The following is a 24826-nucleotide window of genomic DNA, read 5'->3' on the forward strand; positions in this document are numbered from 1 at the left end:
AAAAATTACACTAAAACTTATATAGCCTAGGCAGGTAAACCACACTATACGTGCAATTAGATGTTTGTGATTACAATTTCATTGAGGTGGAAGGGAACAGTAGGACTGAGACTTGTTTTATATCCACTGTGGAAGTTTCATAGAATAAGTTTTTATAAACGTTTTGTCTCAGACCAGGATTTAGCTCCTTCAAAGCATGCCCTGGGAGAGGCTGACATGTTTTTACCCTTAAAATATACAGTGTATATCAGTGTATTTTTATTCAGATTGGCACAGGCTTTCAGAGATACTGTCTGGCTCTGGAATCTTAGAACAAGACAAGAAAATAAATTACTTCGCTGCATTTTTGGGACCAAAACCAATTTAATTTTTTTATTTGTTACAGTGGACATTTGGATTCCTGCTGATTAGATTGCTTTACAGTGATGTTAGGACAGCCAAATTGGCAGGAAGATATCCCATTGTGTGACTCAAGAAAGAGCAAATTCATGGTGGCATCTGTAGCTCTTTTACCCTCCCATTTGCTGAGACTGCAGGAGTATTTTGCAGAGTGCTTTGAGAATTGCTTAGTGGGTGACATGGAGCTGTGTATGGAGCCATAACTTCAGGTCACGAGGCAGGGAGGGATTCTTCCTTCAGAAGAAAACTTTGCTTGCTTTTAGTTTGCTCCCCAGCACTTACTCACTCAAAAATTTCCACATCTGCATGGCCAGAAGAGCCCCAAACTCAGTCCTAGGTTCACTTAGGGAGTAAACATTCGAATAAACATAAGTTAAGCATATGTTACAGAATCGGCTGTGCGATGCCAAGGGTTTGTTCCGTGAGTCCCAGGTTCTGCAGTCGGATTTCCTCCAGCATGGAAGTAGTAGGGCCTCTGGTGAGATTAGAGGAAGAGTAAACAAAGTAGTGATGGGGAAGGTCTGTTGCTAGGACAGCAAGCCTTGTACCAAGCACAGAACACTCTTCTGTGGCTGTTCCCAGGAGTTCAGGGAGAGAAGGAAGAGGGATGCTTTTGGCTGATCCAGGGTCAGGTTTGCAGGCACTGAGGGGTTGCTGCTTCTGCCCAGGTAGCCACTTTCAGCTTTGCTGCCTGTACTTCACTGAGAACTGTGCAACTTGTTTCAAGCTTGGCTATTTTGTAATAATAGTTTTGTGTAAAATGCGGTCTGTGCCCATCTAATGACAAATTTAACTTCTGAGACTTGGGTGAGAAGCCTGAGGCAAGTAGCTGTGTGTGAAAGGAAGGCATCAATACCTTCTTGTGTCAGTTCTTCGAACAGAAGAAATGCTTTGTTACTTGAAAATGGACTGAGACAGCTGGGGGGTGTGGTTGGGAAGAGGAGGAGCACACACCTTATTGCAGTGTAAAAATATCCTTGTGAAAACGACCGTTGTTAATTTTCTACCACTAGCACTTCTTTTAAAAAGCTGGTTTGTTTTTCAATATATATTCCCAAATACTCCAGTACATGGAGCAGTTAGGTAAGCAGTCGTGGAGCATTTCAGCTAAGCAAAATCATAAAGAATTCTGCTATTTTGAACAGGTTAAAAACCTCATAGCAAATCAAACACAAAACCATAAAGAAATAACAGGTTACTTTGTGAAGTCGCTGTTTTTTTCCAGCATTACCATGTTCTAAACTTGACCCTTGCTGTTGTAAATCTGATCCCCGTCAAAAAGTCTCTTTTAAAATACCTGTTTATCGACCTTAATTTCTAGAAAGAGTCTTTGATTTTTATGTTCGCTGGCGCTTAGGTATCTGTGGCAGCTGAGTATGCTGCTGCATACTCAGCATTGCAGCTGAAAGAGTCGGGAATGGTGTCTGCAAGCAGAGACGGTATTAATTGCTCCCTGCACTTAGTTAAATAGCTGCATCGATGCATAACAGCAGGAGGAAGAGGGTTAATGAGGGGCTAATTCCATCCTTGGAGCGACCCCAGGGCTGAATGGAAACAGCTGCTGCACTGCAGGCTCTAGGCTGCACAGGGAGTTGCTGGCGGCTTTGGTGAAGGGAGGGAACAGGAGAGGAATGGTATGTGGGGAAGGGAATAAACAATCCAGAAAAGAAAGAACATATAAATGTATTCTATGCCAGGACCCTGCAGAGAGGAGAAATCACAACAGGCAGGAGTGAAGGATAGGAGAGTTCAGGCTGGAATTGAAGACAGGAGGAGCGGGTGCGGCCACCTGCGTGCCCTTGACCTCCCTCTGTGAACATCAAGGCTTACAGCTAAGTCAACATGGCACAGTGTAGGTTTACCTAGGGTATTGAAACAGCATAGCTGTGTAAATTCATGCTTAGCTGAGCTAGTGGGCTCTGTTGGAAGGTGTGGGGATGCTGCTCGGGATCAGCACTGGATATACATGGCAGTGATTCACCACGACTGCATGCTGCTGCTGGTATTTGTCAAAATATGAATATGAAAGTAGGAGTTTGGTTCACAGTCACTCAAGAGTCAAGTTATCCACAACTCTGTAGATTATAAATAATTTGGTTAATTGCCATTTCTGGGACGTGCCACAATGTCATCACTTGAAAGTTGCCTTCTTTCCTACACCCCTGTTGTGTGCACAGATACGGATTGTGTTCCTGCTTACATGCCAGCAGCTGTTAGCAGCATTCATACACAGTAAATCCCCAGAAATGCTTTAGCTAAAGACAGAGCCTGCCTACTTCATGGAGGGAAAACTGCTGATGCACTTCCCACTGCTTTCTCCTAAAGACATGCATTTTTCCCTGCACTTGACACAGTTGTCTGAGGTGGGGGTGGCAAGGAGGACAGGCAGCTTTGAAATTCTCAGCGCAGAGAACCATGGAATATACCCATGAGAAATACTTGAGAACACAAGGATTGCTTATGTGCAGGCTAGATTGTGAATATAGTGGAGGCCAGTGATGCTATATATACATAGATTTAGGTTGCTGACAGCAAAATATCAGCCTGGGCAGCTGTGCAGCCAGGCACTGTCCCACAGGGTTTTGATGTCCAGAACTGTAAAACCAAAGGGGTCCCAGGAAAGGAGGATCAAAAGTGGAAGAGCTACTCCTGTTAAATAAATGAGGGCATGTCAGCCTCAGATGATAAGGGAGAAAAAGCGCTATGTGTTATGAGAGAGCATTATAAATTCACGAGTGATAGGAAGAAGATCAAAAGGGACAAAAGTTATCCTCGAGGTACAGAACATGCAAAGAAACACCAGGGAAGCTTTACAAATGTGTACCCAGTTCTTATGCCTTTTCTTCAACTTCTGTGATTTGCCACTCTCAGAGGCAGGATGCTGGACTGTCAGTGTTGTGGTCTGGTCTGATATAGCGTTTCTTTAGTGTGCTCTTTGAACCAGGAATCTTGCTTTAAGATTAAAGGAAATATATGATTTTTTTCTTTTTCACTAATGTTTCTTCAGTTATATTAGAGTGATTACTGTTTTGTTCCTGAAATTACATTAATTATAATAATCTTTGATGTGTCAAGATTTTAGAGCCCAAAGAAACAATAGTAGAGGATGTAAATGAAACTAAATGGAAAAAAGCCCCAATGCACCAATGTAACTCTTCATCTGAACTGTGAAGTGTCCTGTTACACAGATGGTGAAGCCACAAAAAATGAAAAAAGTAACTTCCACTTTCATTCTCCCAGATCATGTGGGTAATGTGCCACATGCTGTATAAAGATTCAAACAAGAATGCTGTATGAATGAGGTACATTTTTTATGAAGAATTAACACAGAAAAGCTTTAACTTTGGAATCAGCAAATTTTTTGGCCTATATGATGTTCAGGGGTTAAAAATAAGCCATGTGTTAAAATGGAGTTATATGCAGTGTTGATCCTTTTCTGTCAGGACAATTAACATGAGTAAAGTATTTGCCCTACTTTAAACAGATAAGGAGGTACAGTGTTGTGTTCCTCTTAAGATTAATGTTTCTGTATTGGCAGTAGAGAGCACAAGATTTATTTGTTGAGCCTTATGTAGATTTACAGGTCTGTCAGTTATTGCTTGAAAGCTCTTTATATGCCACGTTTACAGTGAGTCTTTTTGTGCGTGTGAGTGTTAGTGAAAGTGGTCGTAAGAAGGACACAGACCTTTTAAAGTGTTAAGTGAAATGTGTGACACATACAAAGCCTTTAAATTATAAATTTTGTCTTGTCATGACCCCTGATTACCTTTCTTCATATGTGCATATGTGGGCATGCATTTGTGTGATATAAACATAAAAAATGTATTTCATCAGAAAGCTGTAGAAGCAACTTTCTATGCTGTCCTGACTTCCTTAGAGAATTAGTAATGTTTTTTCTGTTATTATTTGATGATTTAAAGCAAAGAAAATTACACTCAATGGGAGAACAACAGTCTCTCAGGAGATATGCACTTTCCATGGAACCATGCTCTGGACTCATAAATAACTGGGCAACTCCTGTTTATTTAATAGGATCACATGGGTGAAATACAGGATTGAATTTCGCATTCAGAATCCAAGATAACGAGTGAATCTGCCTTGGGCTTGGTAGAGACAGACACATAATGGTAGAAGTAGTATGTAAATTAATCTCAAAATGTTAGAGCAATTGCTATTTTTCTGTTTGACTGAAGCTTTCAAGTTTGATAATTACAGGCATCTGTAATTTCAGTAAGTGCAGTTAAATTTTGAGCATGTGTATATACAAGTGAAGATTAATTGTCTGGTAGGCACATTTGAATCTTCACTTTTATTCTTTTCCAGAAAAATTGCAGAGAAAAGGTCATATAAAATGGGTAGTCTTAACCAAAATATGAAGTAGTGTGGTTAGAAAATAGCTTTTCATTTGCAGAAGTTTTTGGCATTTAAGAAAATTGTTGTGCACTTCTTGATGAACAAGCGAATATTTTTTATACCAGTTGAAAAAGAAAATAGAGATGTCCCACTTGAAGAAAAACTAAAGTTCATATGTCAAGCCCTTGCATCTGAACTTACAATAAAAAAAGGACAGTGAGGTCATTGTGGAAGGAGAGGTTAAGAGAAAAACATTTAATCTTGTACCAGGGTTTTCCAGACACCTTTTTTCTTCCCATGAGTTTTGCAGACAGTTTTGATTTGGGCTGAAATTCTAACCATTCCATTCATGAGCACTTGGAGTAGCTTCAGGTTCATAATTACTGTCTGTGCCTCTGAATTACTTTTGATCCCATCTCAACAAATTGCTGCCACCAGTTGACTCAAATGCTCGAGCCTGGTTTTGTCATGCTATAGGCACTTGATTCTCTGCAAATTTTACAGCTACTTACTTTTGTATTTGGAGAAGCCTGCTAAATAAATTGCTGAAAAACAATGAAGCCACTTGAACAGAATGCTGTGCCTGATACTACAGACAGAGATACCATGTTGGGTTATTAGTCCAGAAATTATACCAAAAAGAATATATTTCTCCTGAATGGAATAATATATCAAGGTGTTACTGAAATACTGAAAAACTTACCTATATAAATGCTTATTCAGTAAGCATGTTGAGGTCTACCAGCTGTCCAGATTTGTCTGTGTTGGTGCAGTTGATAATAAACATTTATTAATGTTTATTTTTGCCTTCTCTGTACGTGCACTGGGGGTTCTACTGCTTAAAATGCAAGCCATATGACTGGAAAAGAGCAATATATTCATGCAGTTGGGGGTTTTTTAACAGCTCCTGGTTCGTGAACTACATATCTTTGTGCTGTCTGCTTCCGTTCAAAGGTAGTTCCTGTCAGAATGGAGCTTGAGGCATCATGCAGAAAGCTTGCATAAGGTTTTCTGGTGGCTAGCACCAGATATGAGCATTCAAATAACTGGTATCAGTTGGAGGATGAAACTGATATGGTGGAGGGCATTTTCAGTTTCTTGGTTCTCTGACATAGCTTTTATCTTGCAGAAAAAAAAACCCTCTAGTGGTTTTTACTAATGCAAGTTGTATTTTCATGTTTTTCCAGAGAGAAGAAGAGGTTTTAAGTGAAATTTTTCAGTAAAAGATTTATTTCAAAAGAGTTATGCCATGCAGACCAAGAATAAGGCTATGTACTGTGTTTAGAAAGGGGGGGAGTTGTTAGGATGGAGTGTAGCAATTGTGCTTGAGACTTTTCTTTATTCAGCATACTTTCATTGAGAATCAAGTTTAGCTCTTTAAACAAATATAAAAAAACTTACTGTTGTACTAAAATCCAGATAAGTACGTACTTTTTTTAGCTTTTTTATTGTAAACAAACTCCTCTAGCAGTGTCATAGTAACTGTTGATGTACTCACTTCTTCGTGACATACTCACTGTTAGAGCTTACTCATCACAGAGCCTTATCAGAGCTGTATTTTGCAACAGTATTTGTGTTCTATCCAATTCGTTAAAATTATAATTTGAGTCATAATGTTCAGTGCGGTGGAAAACCTCAGCAGGAAATAATACTAACTGCTCCTGCAGCTTGCCATCCATTTGCAAAGCTTTCAGTAAAATTAGTTAGCTTTTCCTTGGTGTATTGACCAGGTAATAAGAGGAGGCAGTGAAAAATCCAGGACTTGTGATTGAAAATGCCAGAATGTACTGGGTGTTTCTTATAAGAGAAATACTCAAAGATAACTCACATGAAGGTTTATGGCATGGTGCTAGAGGGAAATTGTGGAAACTTCTGCAGCAGCTGAAGTTATAGTACCATAGATAATTTTCCTGCCTAGGATTTGTATTAAGTCTGAAGAAATTAACTGTCCTTGGAGAAATTGTGCAACCAGTTTTGAACTGGTTGGCTTGTGAACATTACTGGGCAAAAGAACTGACTTCTGCCTAAAATGGCAAGTTCTGGTCTAGGAGGCAGTTGCTTGTGCTGAGAATTGACATGCAACAATGAGACAGTGACCTGGGAATACAGCATGGACTAATCTTGAGATTTACAGTTGGTTGGTACTAAAACCCTGTTAAACATGAGTGTTGTTTAGAGTATGATTTCTTTCTGAAAACATTTTAAAACCCACTGCTTCATTGTGGTCTGGGAGGTCACTGGAGACCTCAACTTCTGCACTTGTTCACCCTGAAGAATCTCAGACTGGGGTGCCGTTAGGGATGAAGGGGCTCCTGGGAGGAGTGGCCATCAGAAGCCGTGTGAAGAGGGAATGGCTGGTGGCTGGAGCTTAAAGGAGCAGGGAAAGGGATATGAAGGTCTCAGAGGTGCAGCAAACCTTGGGAAGGTAAAATAATTAAGAATTGTACTGAATGTGTTCTGTTAAACAAGCACATGCTCATCCAGGGAATTTTGCTGTCACGTCTGAGAGCTCTAAAGTTGATTAGCTCCTTCTAAAAATCACTTTAGAGCTGTACTTTTGGAAGTTATGTAATGGACATTCTAATGTAAAGCTCTCTAGGAGATGAATTGACTAAGGAAAGCTGGGGACATGTTTTCTTTCTGTGAATTTCAAACAACTGGACAAGTACATCCTAGAGGTTTTGGTGCATCTTTTTGTTTGTTTTCTGAGTTGAGTTGTTTTTGGAGGGGTTTTTTTTATGGCTTATGGTAGAAACAAAGTGCTGATTGGACTTGGCAATACAGATCTTATTTCTCTAAATTTATGGTGACAGCAGATCACGTGGGTCATGCTTGAGACAGGGATCCTTGTATCATTGTAAGTACAGCTTTATTTCTGTTCCATAGTCCTTGGAAATCAGAAATTATTTTCTGTTTGAGAAGTTTTTGGAAAGAACTCAAGAACCATGGGATGCTTTAGTAAATTATGATTAAATTAGCATAACAAGTAGTGTCTAATTTTTGAGTGGTTCTTGAATGGCAATCTTGGTTTTGAAAGGTTTGGATTATTGTCAGTCAAAAGAAACTGAGGCTGAAGGAGCAAGTTAAGGTGATGCAGAGAATGGCAGGGCTCTTGGAAAACAAGCCAAAGTGGGTGAGCTTACATCGTGTCTCAAATGTTGCAGCCAGCACTAGACTGTGGGTCACCATAATGCTAAATGCAAGATATTGAGTGAGATGCACTCTTGGGATTAGTTTTCCACTCTTTCCATTTCTGAGGGGGAAATAGTATGCCCGTCACCTCAGGAAACTGGAAAGGAAGAGAGAAAAGGAGTTTGGCATCCTGATATTTCAAGGGAGAAGGACCTACACTGAACCTTGCTGGTTTTCTCCTCAGTTAATTTTCTCTGGTGATGTTGGGCAGAAGAGGAAGTTGGAAAAAAAAATGTCTGTTTCCTCTTTCCGTCGGTTCAGTGATAAAGAGATAATTTGCCTTACTTAAATTGTGTTTGGAGTTAGTGTAAGGAGAGTAAGAATGCTGAATGAGTTCCTGAAGTGAGTTAAAATCCTTCTAAGAATGGACATGGGACCTTACTAGGACCCATCCTAGCTCCTAATTTTGTAGTACTTTTTTATTTTTAGTTAAAGGCAGATAGCAGAGAGTTTGCAGAGGAATGAAGACAGTATATTGTTCTATGGTTGGTGTACCTACAACCCCATTTTCACACCCTGCATTACTGTTGCTTTGCTCCCTCACTGGGAAAGAGCAACAGGTTCCTCCTCTGGAAGGTGAGCAAGTGCAAATGCTAGTTCAGAGGCCATCAGTAAGGACATGTTGGCTGCCCTGCAGTGCCACAGGTAAAGTTCTTAAGAATCCCAAAAGACTGAACTTTACAACATGCAGTTGTTTTCTGCAATCTCCAGAATCAGGTATTTGTCTCCTTTTGTTATTTTTAGATCTCAGTATTTGGCTTTTCTTCTCATGTCACCTAAATTTTCTTTTCCATGATATTCTAAACATCTGTTTTAATAGATGTAGAGCCACTACTCTATGCCTCAGGCTTACTCAGAAGTACAATTAGCAGCATGCTCCATTCATCAAGTGTGAATTGACAGATTAATTTTTGAAAGGAAAATCTTCCATAATTACATTCTTTAATACGTTTTAAGACTAATTCTGCTTACCAGAATAGCATTAGTTTCCCTCTTCTGTGTATTTTTTTAAACAATCTTCAGTGTACTTTCTTTATGAGACAATTTTTTTGCTTTAATTAAGTTGGAACAGTTTTTTTGGTTTAAGAAATAGTTTGAAATATTCACAAGTGCCAGCAAATGTTAATTTTCAGTTAGAAAAAACCCCAAGCAACTTCAGTTGAAATTGTTTATAAATAATACAAACAGATTGAAAACATCTTCTGCAGCTTTTTCAAATTAAAACTGTGTCTTACAAAAATTTGGTCTTTGTTTTTGTAGAATTTGAGTGGCTCCATTCTGGCTAGTGTTGACACATTATTTGTTTAGTATTGCACAAGCATATGAAGTAATTATCTAATGTTTAATATGATAATAATTGCTTCAGAAGCACAGTCACAAAATGTCTATTTTGTATGTCTCTTTGAAAATTTATAGGCTTCTTATGAGCATGTAACAGTTGTTTCAGACACAAAGTTTTAGGGCATATTTATATGTAGGCACATCTGGCAATTCAGTGGTACCCCTTTTCTAGTCTTTTTGACTTTGCCTTGGGTGTTTACTTACAGAGCTGTTGCCTGTGGTATTTCAGGGCCATGCTCTAGAGATCATACAACTGAGAATGTCTAGGGAATATCGATCTGTCATGTCACTGCTTCTGGGATATAGCTGTTCTGTAATGTTTTTCCCTTTCATTTTGTCCGTAAGTTCACAGAAACTGAGTTTGATTACATTTATTTCATCACTTGGACCATAGAAAATACACCTTTTATCGTCCACAGCTAGGAGAAGGTGGCATGAAAGTTGTGTAGGACAGAGAAGAAAAATGGTTGAGAGTAGCTACGAATTTATATAGCAATCACTTTTAAGTAAGTGTTGTTTTTAAGTAGTGCTGATCTGTGCTCCTGATAAAATGTAAACTTGACAATGCCTTGGAGTTTTATCTATAGCAAATATGAAACATAAGTTTCATATCTTTAACTCCTCTCCTGGAAAGATTTTTAACCTCTGCCTCGACTTTCCTTTGTTGCATTTTGTTTGGGGTTTTTTCCTGCTTGTGTGAACCAGTGCTGTGATTTCTTTCACACTTCTTGTTCCGTGTAATTTTTTTCTCTCTGCCTTGTTCACATGTTTCCAGTTTATGTGCCATGCATTAGCATGAATGGTTCTCATTCACTTCAGCAGGTAAGTGCCAGCCTTGTCTGTGCTTTCCTTGGACCAGCCCTGATACTGTTCTATGCTGCCATTTATTAATGTCAGCAATCCACAGCACAGTCACAGCCCTGAGATTGCTGAAGGTTTTATTTTTATGTCTTCAAATGTGTTTTTCACTATGAGCTTATGTTACCAACCCTTTCATTCCTTGACTGCAATCCCACCTTTTCTTGAAGAAGAAGGGTGTCGGATAATACAAAGGATAGACATTTGCTGTTTTGCCCTTTCTGTACATTTAGCTGGAGTTCTGACTGTATTTTCCGTATTGTCCTCTACACCTACCATCTCTCATGTTACAAAGGAACCTGTGTTTTCAAATCCAGCATAGTGTGCAGCGTAATTTGATAACAAAAAAAGGGAAAGTTTTCAGAGAAGAGGCAACATTCTTAATATTTAATCAGATGTTTTTATGTATACTGCCTGTCATTAAATTAAGCAGTTGCAACATACAGAAAATGTGTATGTTGTGGATTATTTGCCCTAAACTTTGCAAAATTCCAGGGGGAAATAAAAAAGAGGAGAGAATGTCACAGCCCAGTACTCTCTGACCAGGTTCTTTTAGTCCACATGTGGAAGGTGTAATGTTTTACATCAGATTTATTTATTTGAAGATAGTTGATTGTACGTGGGATTTCTGTTTTAGCTGCATGACACAAACCACAATGAGAGCACAATACAGATACAAGTCACACATAGCAGAAGAGAGCAATTGCAGTGCACAGTTCAATCACAACACCAGCTTGGTTCCCAGCCTCTCTCTAATGTAATCATTATCACCACCCTGGGCATCCCTGGCCTTGCCAGGAATAAATGTGTGAATTGAAACTGGCTCAAGCTCGTCACTCTCTTTGAAATCCTGTAAATTGATTATGTTTTTATAGTTTTTATTTTGGGCTGAGCTATATATACACATACCCCACACTGACCTGGCCAGCTCAGGGAGACATTCACACTCTTAATGAACCTGGGGAGAAATACACACCAGCTGATTCTCTCAGCTGTTGATAGTTGTTTATTCAGGGCAAATCCCACCCTCAGGTCCCCTTGCTGTTGAGATCAAGTCAGCTTCTTTGCAACAGCTGTGATCAGTCCCAGCCCACATCCTTCCTTGGGCTTCATGGACACATCACCCTGGCCCCTCTCTGATCCTTCCTCCTTGGCAGGGGTTTTACTGATCAGCTACAGAGGATACACACAGAACAAATAAGTTGGGCTTTTGGTATTTGGCTGCTTTGTATTGGTATGTAGTTTGGTATGATTTTATAGCTCCCTGATTATGTCAGAGGTTACCTTTCTGAACATCTATTCCCAAAGTGGTGTGCAGCAGTCCTGCAGCTGAGGAATACAGGAAACAAGAGGGATAAAATCAATACTTTAATTTTACGGAGAATTACGTGCTTAGGTCCTTTTTGTGATTGCTCTGTTGAAAATAGCAAACATATGCTGTGAGTACAACTAGTTTTAGCAATGTGGTTTAATTACTCTGGTTCCAGGCTGAGGGGGTGAAAAATGTGGATCAGATTTAGTGGTGAGGATCGTATTTCACAACGGCTGGGAAAAATGCTGAATATAATAGTAATTTTATTGCTTTTCAGGGCTTTAACATTAATTTACCATTTTTTCCAGCACCCTCCTTCATTCCCCTTTGTGTCTTTCTCTTGGTTTTTTCTTGGCCTCAGACCACTTCCAGCAGTGTGTACAACAGTACAGTGGTCACCTGCTTCCTTGGCATTCAGTTCAACTCACTATCCCATCTGCTTTTGTATTGATTACCCACAAAATTCTTCAGAAACCTGACTACCCGTGAATGTTGTCCTTAATTGTACCTGCGTAGGATATTTCACAGCACCAAAAGCAGTCTTCAAAGCATGATGCAAAATACGCATCACAAATCATGTCTGCAGTATTGTATGAAATGTTTGTAGAAGCAGGTGGATAATGAAGAAGAAACTGCACTCATAAGGGAGACTGGAAGAGAGGTCAGGAAGTTGCTTTTCCTAAGCTTGTTTTTATGTTTTTGTAATTAAAATATCTTTCAAAACTTAGCTGTATGTTGCTTTCCATTTCAACAACAGGATACTAAGTTGTTTGCTTACATGGATACAGTTTGTTATTTTATATGATTAATCACATATAGTAATAATTGTTATTGTATATTTAATATATAAAAACCTGAAGGATAGTATTGGGTATAACATGTGGTGTGTATATGTTTCAGTAAACAATGTGCTGTTGTTACTGCAAAAAAATTCATGGAATTGTAGCTTCTAAGTTAAGGTAGGTAATTAATTTTTTGTTTATACAATGCATCTGATTTATTTTCTTACTTGCTTGGATGATGGTAGTGAAGCAAGTTGCTTGGCTTGTCTAATCCTTCTTGTCTTCATGTTGACTGTGCTTGTCCTGTTAGACAGTTTGGATCCATCAGCTTCACAGTAGTGGTTTCTTTCTTCATGGAATTAGAATAGCTGTAATGGATCAATATAAAGTTTACAAACAACACAGACTTTGCCAATGGACTGTTTTCTCTGTATGATATAGGTCTCTGTGCAATTTGTTGTCTAAAGGTTCAGACCAGTGTCTCGTACAAGCAGAAATCTTTGTGCTGTCTGTGTTAATTTTGCACGCTACTGAGTTTTTGATCTGTTTCATAATCTTGTGTAATTAGGAGGCAGCCCACCTTGAACTATAAGTGGCAGATATGAATGTTAGTCATAGCGATTCTACCTTATCCGTCACTGTTTGCTGAGGACAAAAAAAACCAGTATGCCATGTGGCTACCCCCATTCTCTTCTCCCTTTCTCAGTTGTCACATCCTGTAACATTTCAGTGCTGCAGAGTTATGACTGGGATTGACTTGCTGGTTGAGATTTTTTTAATGGAGTCTTTCCCACTATAATAGCTTGGATTATTAAACTTCTAAACCTGAACTTCCCTCGCTGCCCCCCTCACATCTCCAAATGACTTGCACATGGACTGTAGCTCTCATATGTTTCTGTTTCTTGAGTTACAGCAACATCCAAAGATCCGCGTTCCAGTTCCCACCTGCCTTGTGATAAACAAGCACATTGGGGGGCATGGTCTGTGGGAACACTCACACCTGAAGGGAAAGTACAGCATAGTTTGTAACACCTTTTTAATGAATTGGGAGGAGAGCTTGTCTCTGCCAAGAATACACAGCTACACCGGCTGTGTTGTCCTCATGTATTGCAGAGGAGCTGGAGGCATCACTTGCACATCAAACCAGAGTATCGCAAGCAGCCCTCAGTTTTGATAGCTTCCTTTTGCCTAGTCTGCCCTTTCAGAAAACTTGTTTTTGTTAAATTTATTCTTTTATTAGCCCTCGAAAAGTGAAATCAGCCAATTAATGGAAGGAGAATTTTATATTGTAAAAGATGCAACAAACTTTCCTTGTCGTTAATAGCTGCGTTTGACAGGGACTGCCAGGCCAGGCAGCAGGGAGGCTGTAAAACCAGGCACAATTCATGTTGTTTCTTACCCAGCTTGCAATGTGCTAGGGGATGTGAAGAGCAGCTCAGCTGACTGTAGAGGGTGAAGAGGACAAAGACAAATCCATTGGAAGTCTGCCTCATTAGTTCCGCTGTTCAGAGAACAAGTTGTTTCTCATTGAGATTTTCAAATTAATGGTGTCCTTTTATATTATGAGGCCATGTGTATGGGCATTATTGGTCTGGTATTTAATTAAAACCACAGCTGGTGATCATTTAATTACACTATATGAAAGGGAATGATACATGACTGCATAGCATTGTTTCATTCAGTTTGGAAAATTGTAGCTATTTTTCATTTATTATTTAAAAGCTGTGGTGAAGGATGCACGTTCTGATGAGTAAATTTGCAAGTTTCATTGCAACACATCCGCTCTGTTACAGGAATAAGGTGAAACAGTGGCTTAAGAATTCACCAGCTTTCCTGAAAATTGGAAGCAACTTACAGACAGATTGGTACAATTGGTCTGGTTCTTTTTTCTCCGCATTATCAGTGCATAGTTTCCTGTGGTAGGAAGGAAGGCCTTCTGCTGAAGGCCAAAAATACTTAAAGGTAATCAGGATGTTTCTGCATTTATTAAGAGACTTCAGTGTACATGCTTGGTAGAAGCTGTGTATCATATGCCCATACCAAGCCTGAGTTATTGGGTTTTACATGAAGGATGAGGCAGCCTTGAGAATCTTACATGTTCTGCAACTTAGAGTTGTGCATATGTATATTTGCACTGGAACAAATAACTGCATGTAAGATACTTTTGTAGCTGATGTAATAAAATGCTGTTGACTGAACTCACAAATGAGGATGCCCAGGGAATAACTAGTTACACGGCATTTAAAAAGGCAGAATTCACATCCAGATATAATTTTGAAATAATCTTCTTCATGTGAAAGACAGAGGTTTTTTCATTAACAATGCGAATACTGTGTGTGAAAAAGCTGTTGCCAAATGATCTGATCTCCCTGCTGTCAGGCAGCTTCTTTCACACATCAGTATGGGAAAACAGCTATGGTTTTGCTGGTTTCCAGTACTGTAAAGGTAAAATTTGTATCAAAATAGGACTAATTAGCTGATTCATTGTAAATGAAACAAGAGAACTAACTTTCAGTAGACCCGCCCAATAGAATATCAGAGTGAGGGAATGAAAGTGGGTGGAGGATTAGAAGCAGGGTTTGTGTTGCAGCATGAATCTTGGCAGCAGAGCAGTGTTTGCTGTGTTGCTTGGTCTGGTGTGAAAGGTCACTTCTCTTTTCATAGCCAGTTTAATTTGAAGCTGTTTCTTTACTACTACAAAGAAAGACTTCAGTCCTAGTGGCTAGTTTTCCCCCTGGACTTCGCAGTTGCAGTTGTCAATACTTAATGTTGAATTCTGGCTGATGCCTTCAGTGAAACAATGAATGGGATGTTTAAGGACAAGAAGAGAGTGTAAACAATTAAAATTCTTTTAAGAACTGGTCTTAAGAAGTAAAGAACTTAAGAACTTAAGAACTAAGTTGTGTAGCTAACCTAATTTCAATGCTCTGAGTTATCCTAGCCTGATATATATTTCCACATGCTATCAGTTAAATGTAGAAAGTATCTTTCATCAAAAGGGTCTACTGCAGAAAGAAAAACAGTTTTGGTTCTTCATGTGTGGGTTAGTAGATAAGAATCACTGAAACTCACTGGCGTGGGACTGAGGAGAACAACTGCAGAAGAGTAGCTCAAAGTGGAGTAAGCTTTAGTTGCAAAATGAAACCAAGTCCTCTGCATAGAGTTACCCACTTTCACCAAACTGATAACCTCTATGTGCTTAAAGGCGTCAGAATGTGGTACACCTCATTCTATAATGCAAATCTTAGTCAACATCTAACATAAGGTTTTATAGCACAAGACTCAGAGTACCTCTTAATAAACTAGAACTAATCTACACATTTCTAGCTCAATTATTCCTCATTGTATTTATCTTTGTAAAGGATATGATGAAGGAATGTGTGTGCTGTCTGGAGAGAAAAATTCCATGTTAAAATTATTAGTTAAATTATTAGTTGCACGTGGATTTCTTTTAGATTTTGTTCTACTGAGGTTGCTAATACCTACTACAGAAATCCAGCATTACTGTAGCTGCTGTATGTCTCTTTTCGGAAACAGTATTGCTACATGGCTTGTGAATTGGTTAATTTGTTTCTTTCCTTTTTGTCTTCCAGCTTCATTTAGCAGCCCTGGCTTCATTAAAGGGAGACATTGTGGAGCTTAATAAACGTCTACAACAAACGGAAAAGGAGCGTGACCTGTTGGAAAAGAAATTGGCAAAAGCACAGGTGAGCAGTACTAGTTCAAGATTCTGAAGATGGTCCCTGGTTTTGTGCAGTTCTTGTTCCTCAGAGAGAGAAAGAAATACTCAACAATTCAAAAGTCAAGTCACAAGTGAAAAGAATTTTAAGACTGCAAGACACATAGTTGCCACAGGTTATAACTTTTCTGTGTTGAAGACATTCTTCTAAAAAAAAACCCCTAAAAATTCATTAGATTAATTTTGTTTTGAAGTCAATATAAGCAACAAGTGCTTTGAAATATTTTAGAATATAAGAATTACAGCATGCTCTCAGTGGATTAGGTAACTAGTTGCAGAGCCTTGCACTCCTGGGTGTCCTAGGTTGCAATATTGATGTAGTTAAGTATTCTATTACCACCAGCTGTGGGCCATTAGCTGCTATCACCCACTCCGGATGACAGGCAATGGGCCATCCGTTAGCTATTATCACTTGCTAATGACCCACCCCGCATGACAGGCAATGGGCCATCAGGGACCCACCGTGTGACTCATGGACTTATCTCATCCCATTGTGAGATGCTCTGCCGAGGAGGGGAGGAGCCAGGTGTTCCCACCTGGATATAACCTGGCCCTGGAACTGCCTGAGCTAGCCCTGTCTACTGGGTTCCCAGAGGACCAGAGCTACTACTGGATCTTCAGCTGGAGACTAGACCTTCACAGGATCACCGCTTCAACTGGACTACTTCAGTTGGACTACTACCACCCTAACAGGGTGTTAGGTTGTATCTGACTTTGTCAGTGCTTTTCCTTGTATTATTTTACTTATTTTTTTTAATTTCAATCTTGACTTGTGATCTCCCACTGGTTTGTTTTCAAACCATTACACTGGGTCACATTTAAACACAGCACAAATTAACACTGAACAAAAGTTACTGCCAATTTTCAGTGCTTTGACGTTACTCGAGAAATTACTTGTGATCTCAGTGTAGCTTCCAGTAAACCAGTTGGAATTGTGGAAAGGACGGCCAGTGGAAAGCCAAAGGGTTAAATAAGAGTAAGGTCTGAACCCTGATTCTTTCACAGTTCTTACAGAGAGCAAAATGCAAATGAGGAAAATTGAACTTTGTTCTTAACATTTCTCCTACAAACAAAACCTTTGTTTTCAGATACTGTCATTGTCGCAAATACTTCTAGAAGTAGTTAACGTTTCAAAACTGATTCCAAGTACAAACACTTGCATGTTTTTATTCCTCTTGATATCTGAGCCAGAGCCACACTGGGAGTTAACATGGTTTATCAGCTGTAATCCTGAGAGCCTTTTCTAATTTCTGTTGCATTCTTGGGATAGAGTCCTCTTCCTGGCTTACAGTTTGATATGAGGCTGCATTTGACAGTTGTTAAACTCTCAGATGGATTCACTGTATCCCAACGATCCACGTCATTCTGCATGCCTGCACTGACTTTGTTGTTACTTATGACTCTGGAGGGTCCGGTGCTAACCACAGGTTTTAGTTAGTGTTTTATTTCTGGGTCTTTGTTTAAAAATACATGTGTTGTCTTTTGTAAAGAGTGCCTTGTAGGTGCTCCTATACAGTACCAAATCCACATTGATGGCAACTGGGATTAAGGATCAGTCCTTAATCGCAATTAACATATGCTCTGTTAGCGCAAGGTTGTTTGGTGTTTTCTTTGATGGGTTACCAATTATGCATGCGTATATAGTGCTCAGTTTGTACTACTGAGGTTTTTTACTTGATCTTGAACTGTGTGCTTCTGAGCACAAACATAGTGATCACTGCCATCTGACCTGTGAATTGCACAAAACTGGAATATCTGAAAGGTAGGGTGATAGCTAAATTTCAGATTAAAAAGTAAGTATTTTTCAGTTAACAATTTCTGTAAAGGTTTAATGATTAATCTCTTCTCATTTTATTTTTTTCTAAATCCCTCAAGAGAATGAAATTTAGCATGTATTAAATAAAGTATAAACCTTTCTTAAGGAATTCAAGCCATTAAACAAGCACAACTCATATATTCAATGTGTTGGCAGTGTTTAGTTACTGAGACACAGACTGGTGAAACCATTGCACCTTGTCTTCTTTTTCTAGCTGCATCACTTCCAAGTAGATGTGCTATTTAACATAATTTTTCGAGCTTTTCTTCTCACTCCATGGAGATTCATTCATTATTTTTTCCTCTACAGCCTCTGTCTAATGTGATTCAGAGGTTCAAAAGGTATAAATTAATTAGGAGGTGTTTGAGGTTCTGCATAACCATACTCAGATTATAGTGGGTCACTATTAAATCTGTATTCTGCATCTGGACTGCACTTACAAAGGAAGCATATGTTTCATTTTAGCTGGCATGGTAAATGCTCTCTGGAATAAATAACTCTTCAAATGCATTTTTGGTGATACCTTTCCCATCATTTCATGAGGCATGTGAGGCATTTGGAAGAAAGGATTGGTGATTTGCAGAGTGGGGCTGATTTCAGGAACCACAACTCAAGTAATAGATAACAAATGGTGAAGAAAGCTACTTGGACAGCCTGGGTTTAGGATTTTGTAAAGTGATGTAATTGATTAGTGGTTGTTGTAGCATGCTCACTTCCAAATCTGCAGTCTGTGGAGACCAACCATAGCATTTCTTTACATGCTTCTATTATTTCAGTAACACAGCAGATCTCTCCGTGTTCTTGTCAGTGTTCAACTTGGCAATAAAGTGATCTCTTCAATGAAATTTGCTGTAAAACACTGGTCTACCACAACTAATGTCTTCATCCAAAAATCTTGCAGTGGTTATGAGAATTGGAAAGTAGTGCTTTCTACTGGCTCTGTGTGGCATGGTGTCCTGGCTTTGATAAACAGTGGGTTTCTGAAGGGAGAGCATAAAAAATGCACATAGAGAATTGTCCTCCTTCATACTCCCGCACCTTTCTGCCAACATCTGTGAGCAGGAGAGTGCATTGTATTTTATAGTCCTCTATGGCCCTATCCTCCGTGGATTTATATAATCTTCTTTTTAATCCATCTACATTCTTTGCATTTCCGACATCCTGTGATATTGAGTTCTGCAGTTCTGCAATTGAGCATGGGATTTAATAACACGCTGAATGTTTCAGAAAATACAAGAAAAACAGGTAATTCACTTTCTGTATTTTTTCTCTAATTTCATCTCCTTTCCAAGGTAGTCCGGCTCTCTCATTCTTTGTGCTTAGTCATTGTTATTTTGGATTTTTGTAATAGCTCTATACAAAGAATGTGCTGTTGTTCTGGATCTTGTGTCACAGCAGTAATTCCCATTACTGCAGTAATAATTCTCTGCCATCCTCCTGATTGTTCAGAATATAGGGAGGGACAGCAGAATTTCAGCGTAAGAATAAAACCAACACTCTGTAGAGACATAAGGACAGAAGAAACACTTTCTGTAGACATGTAAGAACATGCCAACTTCACAGGTAGGCTTCAGTTTCTCATTTAAGGGAGAAATTTGAAACAGAAATGCATGGTGTTCAGATGAACAGTGAAATTGCTTACTCTGCTGTGTGGTGTCCTTATCTGACATGGATTAATTCTGCATGCTTGTATTCGTCTTCCACATTAAGTATACACAGAACATACCACAGAACAATTAATTCTGACTGTGCATGGTTTTTTTGATTGAGGATTTATCACTATAGACTTGTTTTTATACTTAGATTTAGATTAATGGATTGCCACTTTTAAATCTGCCACTCCTCTCAAATTAAAACACTGTATTAGTTGGGTGAAGATTTCTAGCTCCTGTAATCCTGTTAGACAGGTTTATCACTGTGGCTTGTTCAGGTGATGACTTGTGTTCTTAGTGAACAACACCACAGCCAGTGTTTGTCTCAGCGGGGCCTGCGGCGCTGGGGCATCTCTTAATGAACACTGCTGCCAGTAGTTCTTTTTTTTGTCCTCTGACTGAACACCGCAAATTTAATATAAAGATTAACATAATTTAACACATTGTTAGTGTTTCTTTCACTAGGAATTTGTGTACATTAATAGGTAATAGAATTATGTGTTCAGACAATTAGCCTGAATTAAAATGTTTTATCATCCTTCTCCCTCATACACTTCTTGCTCTTGTTGTTTTCCAGCATCAAGAGATCAGACAATGGTGTTTCTAACCATTGTTAGTTTATACTGTAAATGAAATAACATTTTTTAATCTGTGGCAAAAGCCAGCCAAGACATCTCAATTTATATTGAGAATCGTGCTGGAAACTTCTCTCCTGACCCCAACAATTAATTGCTCATCTTTTGCAGCCTCTCAGTGGGTTATCCCCGTGTTTGCTTTCTCAGAGAATTAGACCTCTTAAGGGTTTTGAGGCTGGAGCTCTTAAGTATGAGGCTGGAAGAGAGATGAGGGGAAGGGTATAAAATATTTACTGTGTGACTGACATACAAGTAAATTGTAAGAACTAAATATGTACACCTTGGAATAAAGTAGGCAATGGTAGCAGATCGCTGTTCTGAAACTCAAAGCACAAAGAAAATAAGGGTGGTGAAAAGTCACAGTATCCCAGAGAAAAACTTCTGCAGTGGGTAGAGAAACGTGCATTTGTTTCTTTTCCTTTTTAAGTTTTCAGATGAATGTTCCATAATAAAAGGCAATCCTGAATAACCAGAAGAATTTTCCATTCTGTGTTTTGGGATTCGTATTGAACCATGTTTCCATTACTTGGATGTTTTTTCCTTTTTTAGTTGAGGCTTGTCATGGATGACCAGGACTTAGGAGACTAAATTCTGTTCCCCACCTACCAAGGCACAGCACTCCTTAGCATCATGACCTGTCTTTTACAAAGGTTTCCTTTTGGTATTTTCCAGTTGCTTTTGCTGAAGACCGCTATTAAAATATGAAATGTGAAGCTGTTGTCTTACATTTCCAGACTGCGGGTTGTTCACAGAGTACATCTGTCACCGAATGATAGTTATCCTGAAAAATGGTGACTGAGAAATGGCTGGAAAAAACAGAAAGCAAGTCATAATGTGGCTGAGATCCATTAGCAAAAGTCCATATATCTTCACTCAAGATAAACAAATTCTGCTTTTCAGTGCTTAGCTTAGAAAGACAGAAATTGTTGTGATAGGGGTTTTATTTATTGACTGAAAACAATTTTTATACACTCTATCTGAAATATCCCTTTGGTTTAAAAGCTTAAAAACTCACTAGTCCACATAACTGATTGATCTGGATAATGCTGAGGTAGCATTAGTGGGCATATATGTGTGTCAGAGGAAATTTAGGTTTAGAAAGGCTGAAGAAGCAGCTCTCTCTTTATTGCCCCTAAATTTGCTCTAAAGCTTTTGGGAAATGTTTGCTTTTTGTTTTTTCTGCACTTTGAAAGCCATGGTAGTTCTTCAGATAGATACAATATTTAGATGTGGAAATGTGAGAAGTAAGTTGTGGAATGATCGTACAATAAAGAGTCATTATAATATACATGTACAGCCATATCAGTTGCCAACATGAAGTCTTATAAGGCAGGTGAACATTATCAGCCTTCTGAAATGTGCCCCTTTGCTCTCGTTTGCAGTGTGATGATACGATCTGTTTCTCTAAGTGAAAGTGATTTTTACTACAGCTGGAGGTGGAAGGTATTTTATTGTAATCTGTAGAAGGGTGCTCTGATGTCCAGGCTACTTTTCAGTGCACATATTCATGGAATTTAAAAATTGTGGAATAAATTGTATTTAATGTTGAAAATAAAAATGTTATTGAAGCTCAATGTAAATTCAGTTTTCAAGCAGTCTTTTGTGTTGATGATCTTCTCAAGCTGTGAATGTAAGTGGCCAAAAATTATGAGAAATTATGAAAATTCTGGCACATCTACTACTTTGGGTATATTATTATTTTTGTGGTACAAAGCATTTAGGGAGTTAGCTTGTATAGAGTGTTTACTTGATTTGAAAAACAGAGAAATTGATTCAGCAATTTTGGAGGACCTCCAATATTATTATCACTTTTGGCTGTTAGAAATGCTGGGATTTTGCATTGCAGGTCTTCAATTAAGGAGTGTGGGTTTTATACTTTAAAGTGGCTTGTGAATTTTCTTTTTTTGTCAGCGTAGTACATAGCATTGTGTAATTGAAGGAGGCTTGACTGAAGGGTGGCAGAAGCCAAATGTTGCTCGTCTAACTCTTGCCAACCACCACCAAGCATAACTTCAATCAGCATACACTGCTGGTTTGTAATTGCAGTGGTTTGTAATGGTTTGCTGTAATTGAAATAGAGTGTTTGCTGGCCTGAAGAGTAAGCCAAAGAGGCTTCATTTAAAAGTCTGTGGGAAGGAAAAGGGAGGATTTTGTGATGAGTGTAAAAAACAAGCAGTCATATAGCACTTCAGTTGTTGAAATCATAAGCCTTTTATCAGAAAGTACGAATATAACAAAAATATGCTGTGTTATCTTTAAAGGTTAATAAAAACAAATGCACTAGTGAAGAAGTTAAAACCCTGAAGTGTGATTACTTTTCCTTAGAATATTGTGGTGTCTGCCATAGGATTTTTTCTAATTCAGACCCCATTGGGAAGATCCTTGGATTCAAAGATGACATTTTAATAGCTATTTTGATTTGCAGATGGTGAGTTTTTTTCAAGCAGCACTGGCAACTTCAGCTCTTTAAGAAAAAAAAAAGTATACTGCGTAGTCTGTCAGTTTGTCAAATATTGAAACTATCTACCTTTGTGTACCTGTCAGTGTTTTGTGCCTGTCCTTTTCTCTTGTGCTAAGGCATTGTTGGTGAGTAAGAAAACTGTAGTGCTGTGCGCTTCTGCCTTGTGCCTGATGTCCCTGGCAGTTACCCATAACACCCTTTCTGTTCTTTAGTGTGAGCAATCGCACCTGATGAGAGAGCACGAAGATGTGCAGGAGCGAACAACGCTGCGCTACGAGGAGCGGATCACGGAGCTGCACAGCATCATCGCTGAGCTCAACAAGAAAATCAATCGACTGCAGGGAGCAAAAATAAGGTACAGCAGCTTCCTGGAGATTCTGGGCCAGGGCAAGACTGGTGCAAGACATGGTGTGACTTGTACTCTAAATATAATATGGTGACAACTTTTAAGGCTTGTTGTGACAGGTATGGAGTAGCTGCCCATAATTAAGGTGTGTGTTCTGCAGGGTATCATTCCAAGCACCCAAGAAGTGCTGCTTTCTCTCTGGCAAAGACACACTTTGCAAAACCTGACAAGCACTGCAGAACATGCACCATGACATCTAAATACTCCTTTTTGTAATGGGTCAGGGTGCCACATGAGTGACAGCAATGGTGTGTAAAGGAAGATGAAGACACCCAGCCTGAGCCTCTGCTTTTAACTTTGTTTTGTGGCCTCCTGTAGATCACCTAAGCGAATTTGTGGCAGAGATACGGTTCAAGCAGATTTCAGTAGGTTTTGCCTTTTCTTGTGCTGGCATTTTTGACAAAACACAGTGGTAGTGATCACATTGTTGCCTAATTTTGGAGCAGCAAACCTTGGGGTATTACACTAGGTTGCTGCTATGTTAAAATAAACTTAATGTCTGACTACATGGAAGCATTTTTCCTTGCTTGTTTTTACCCATTATTCTCAATATAGAAAAGCTGGACTAAAATGCCAAAGGAGCTTCTTAAAAGTTTATCCAGTGAGGATGCAGCTTAACTACTAGAATCTGTGGATTTTCTAGAGAACATCAAGTTAGAGTTGATGCATTTGTGGGTAATGTTGACATGGTGCTCTAGCCATGAGATTAATTTTCAGTTTTCCTTTACCTATTAGCTGCGCTTTTTTTGGTACTTGCTTCTTCTTTCTTTGGTAATTGCTTTTGGTAATTTCTTCTTCCTTGAAAACATTTTTGCTAGCATAAGGCAATGTTGTTAAAACTACTCACTTAGTCTTTCATGAAAATATTAATATTCAAAAAGAAGAAGGTTTCGTGTACCATAAATAAGAGGGAATATAATCGCATATATATTTACCACTACTAAAGCAGTGCTAGAATGTTTATGTTATTTAAGAACATGAATACTGTTGCCTGTGAGATGATCATAACTTGTGGCAACACAGATTCTTTTCCATGGGAACTTTTCTATGTTTTCATAAATACAGATAAAGTTCTTATGTTACTGAAACGGCCTTTTAGATACAGGCAGTTCACGCCTGGACCAGTCAGTCCCGGGGGAGGATTAAATTGGTCCAATCCAAACGGCCTGCAGATGTCTATATAAATTGCTAAATAAATAATAAAGTTAGATCTTCTGATGCACCTGAGAGGTCTCGACTCTTCACTCCACTAGTCGTCCAACAGCGACAATAACTAGCAATGGTCATGGTGAGATTTTTGAGATATTTTCTATGCTGGTAGTACTTCTCTGAAAAAAATTGCTGCAAATCCCTTGTTCATTCTTGCTTGATACCTCTGCAGACAAACTTTCCATTTGTCTTTTGAAAAGACTAGTCAAAAAGCAAAATCTGAGAAAGCATGAGAGTTGCACTGATATTTTTTTTTCTTGAATGACAGAAAAGCTCTATGACATTTAAGAAAAATATTGCATAGAATTCATAAAAATTGTATGTTTGGAATCTTCGTGGCAAAGTAAATGCCAAGTGGTGTTCATTTACAAAAAACTGCCATCAGGTGGATACTCTGAATGTTTAACAGTGTCCATAAAAAAGGCAGCTGTGACATGCTCAGGAAAGTGAGGTGCAAGAACCAAGCCTGATGGGATGTGCATGTTGCTTCTCATGAAAAATGTGTTTTTTCTGTCCCTTTTGGGGGGTTTCCAGCCTTTAAAGACATGAGAACAATACTGCTGCAACAAGTGCCACACCACTGTCATGCCCCTCCTGTTTAATACAGTCATAGTACAGCTTGTCTTGCTCAGACAGCTGGAATACCTCATCTGGTTTTATTTGTTTTGTTT

At 38.9% G+C, this 24826-nt stretch overlaps 1 protein-coding gene across 3 annotated transcripts in view; it reads left to right on the forward strand.

The window, feature by feature from the left end:
- MCC (MCC regulator of Wnt signaling pathway) overlaps window positions 1-24826 on the forward strand; it is a 195024-nt gene that overhangs the window by 111054 nt on the left and 59144 nt on the right. For all 3 annotated transcript variants that reach the window (XM_085042557.1, XM_085042558.1, XM_085042559.1), the window contains 2 exons: window positions 15831-15944; window positions 22753-22895. In XM_085042557.1, the coding sequence (XP_084898683.1) occupies window positions 15831-15944; window positions 22753-22895 (257 nt within the window). The remainder of the gene's footprint in view (window positions 1-15830; window positions 15945-22752; window positions 22896-24826) is intronic.

Source organism: Lichenostomus cassidix, chromosome Z (assembly GCF_008360975.1).
Source record: "Lichenostomus cassidix isolate B80296 chromosome Z, HeHo_3.0, whole genome shotgun sequence".
Taxonomy (NCBI): domain Eukaryota; kingdom Metazoa; phylum Chordata; class Aves; order Passeriformes; family Meliphagidae; genus Lichenostomus; species Lichenostomus cassidix.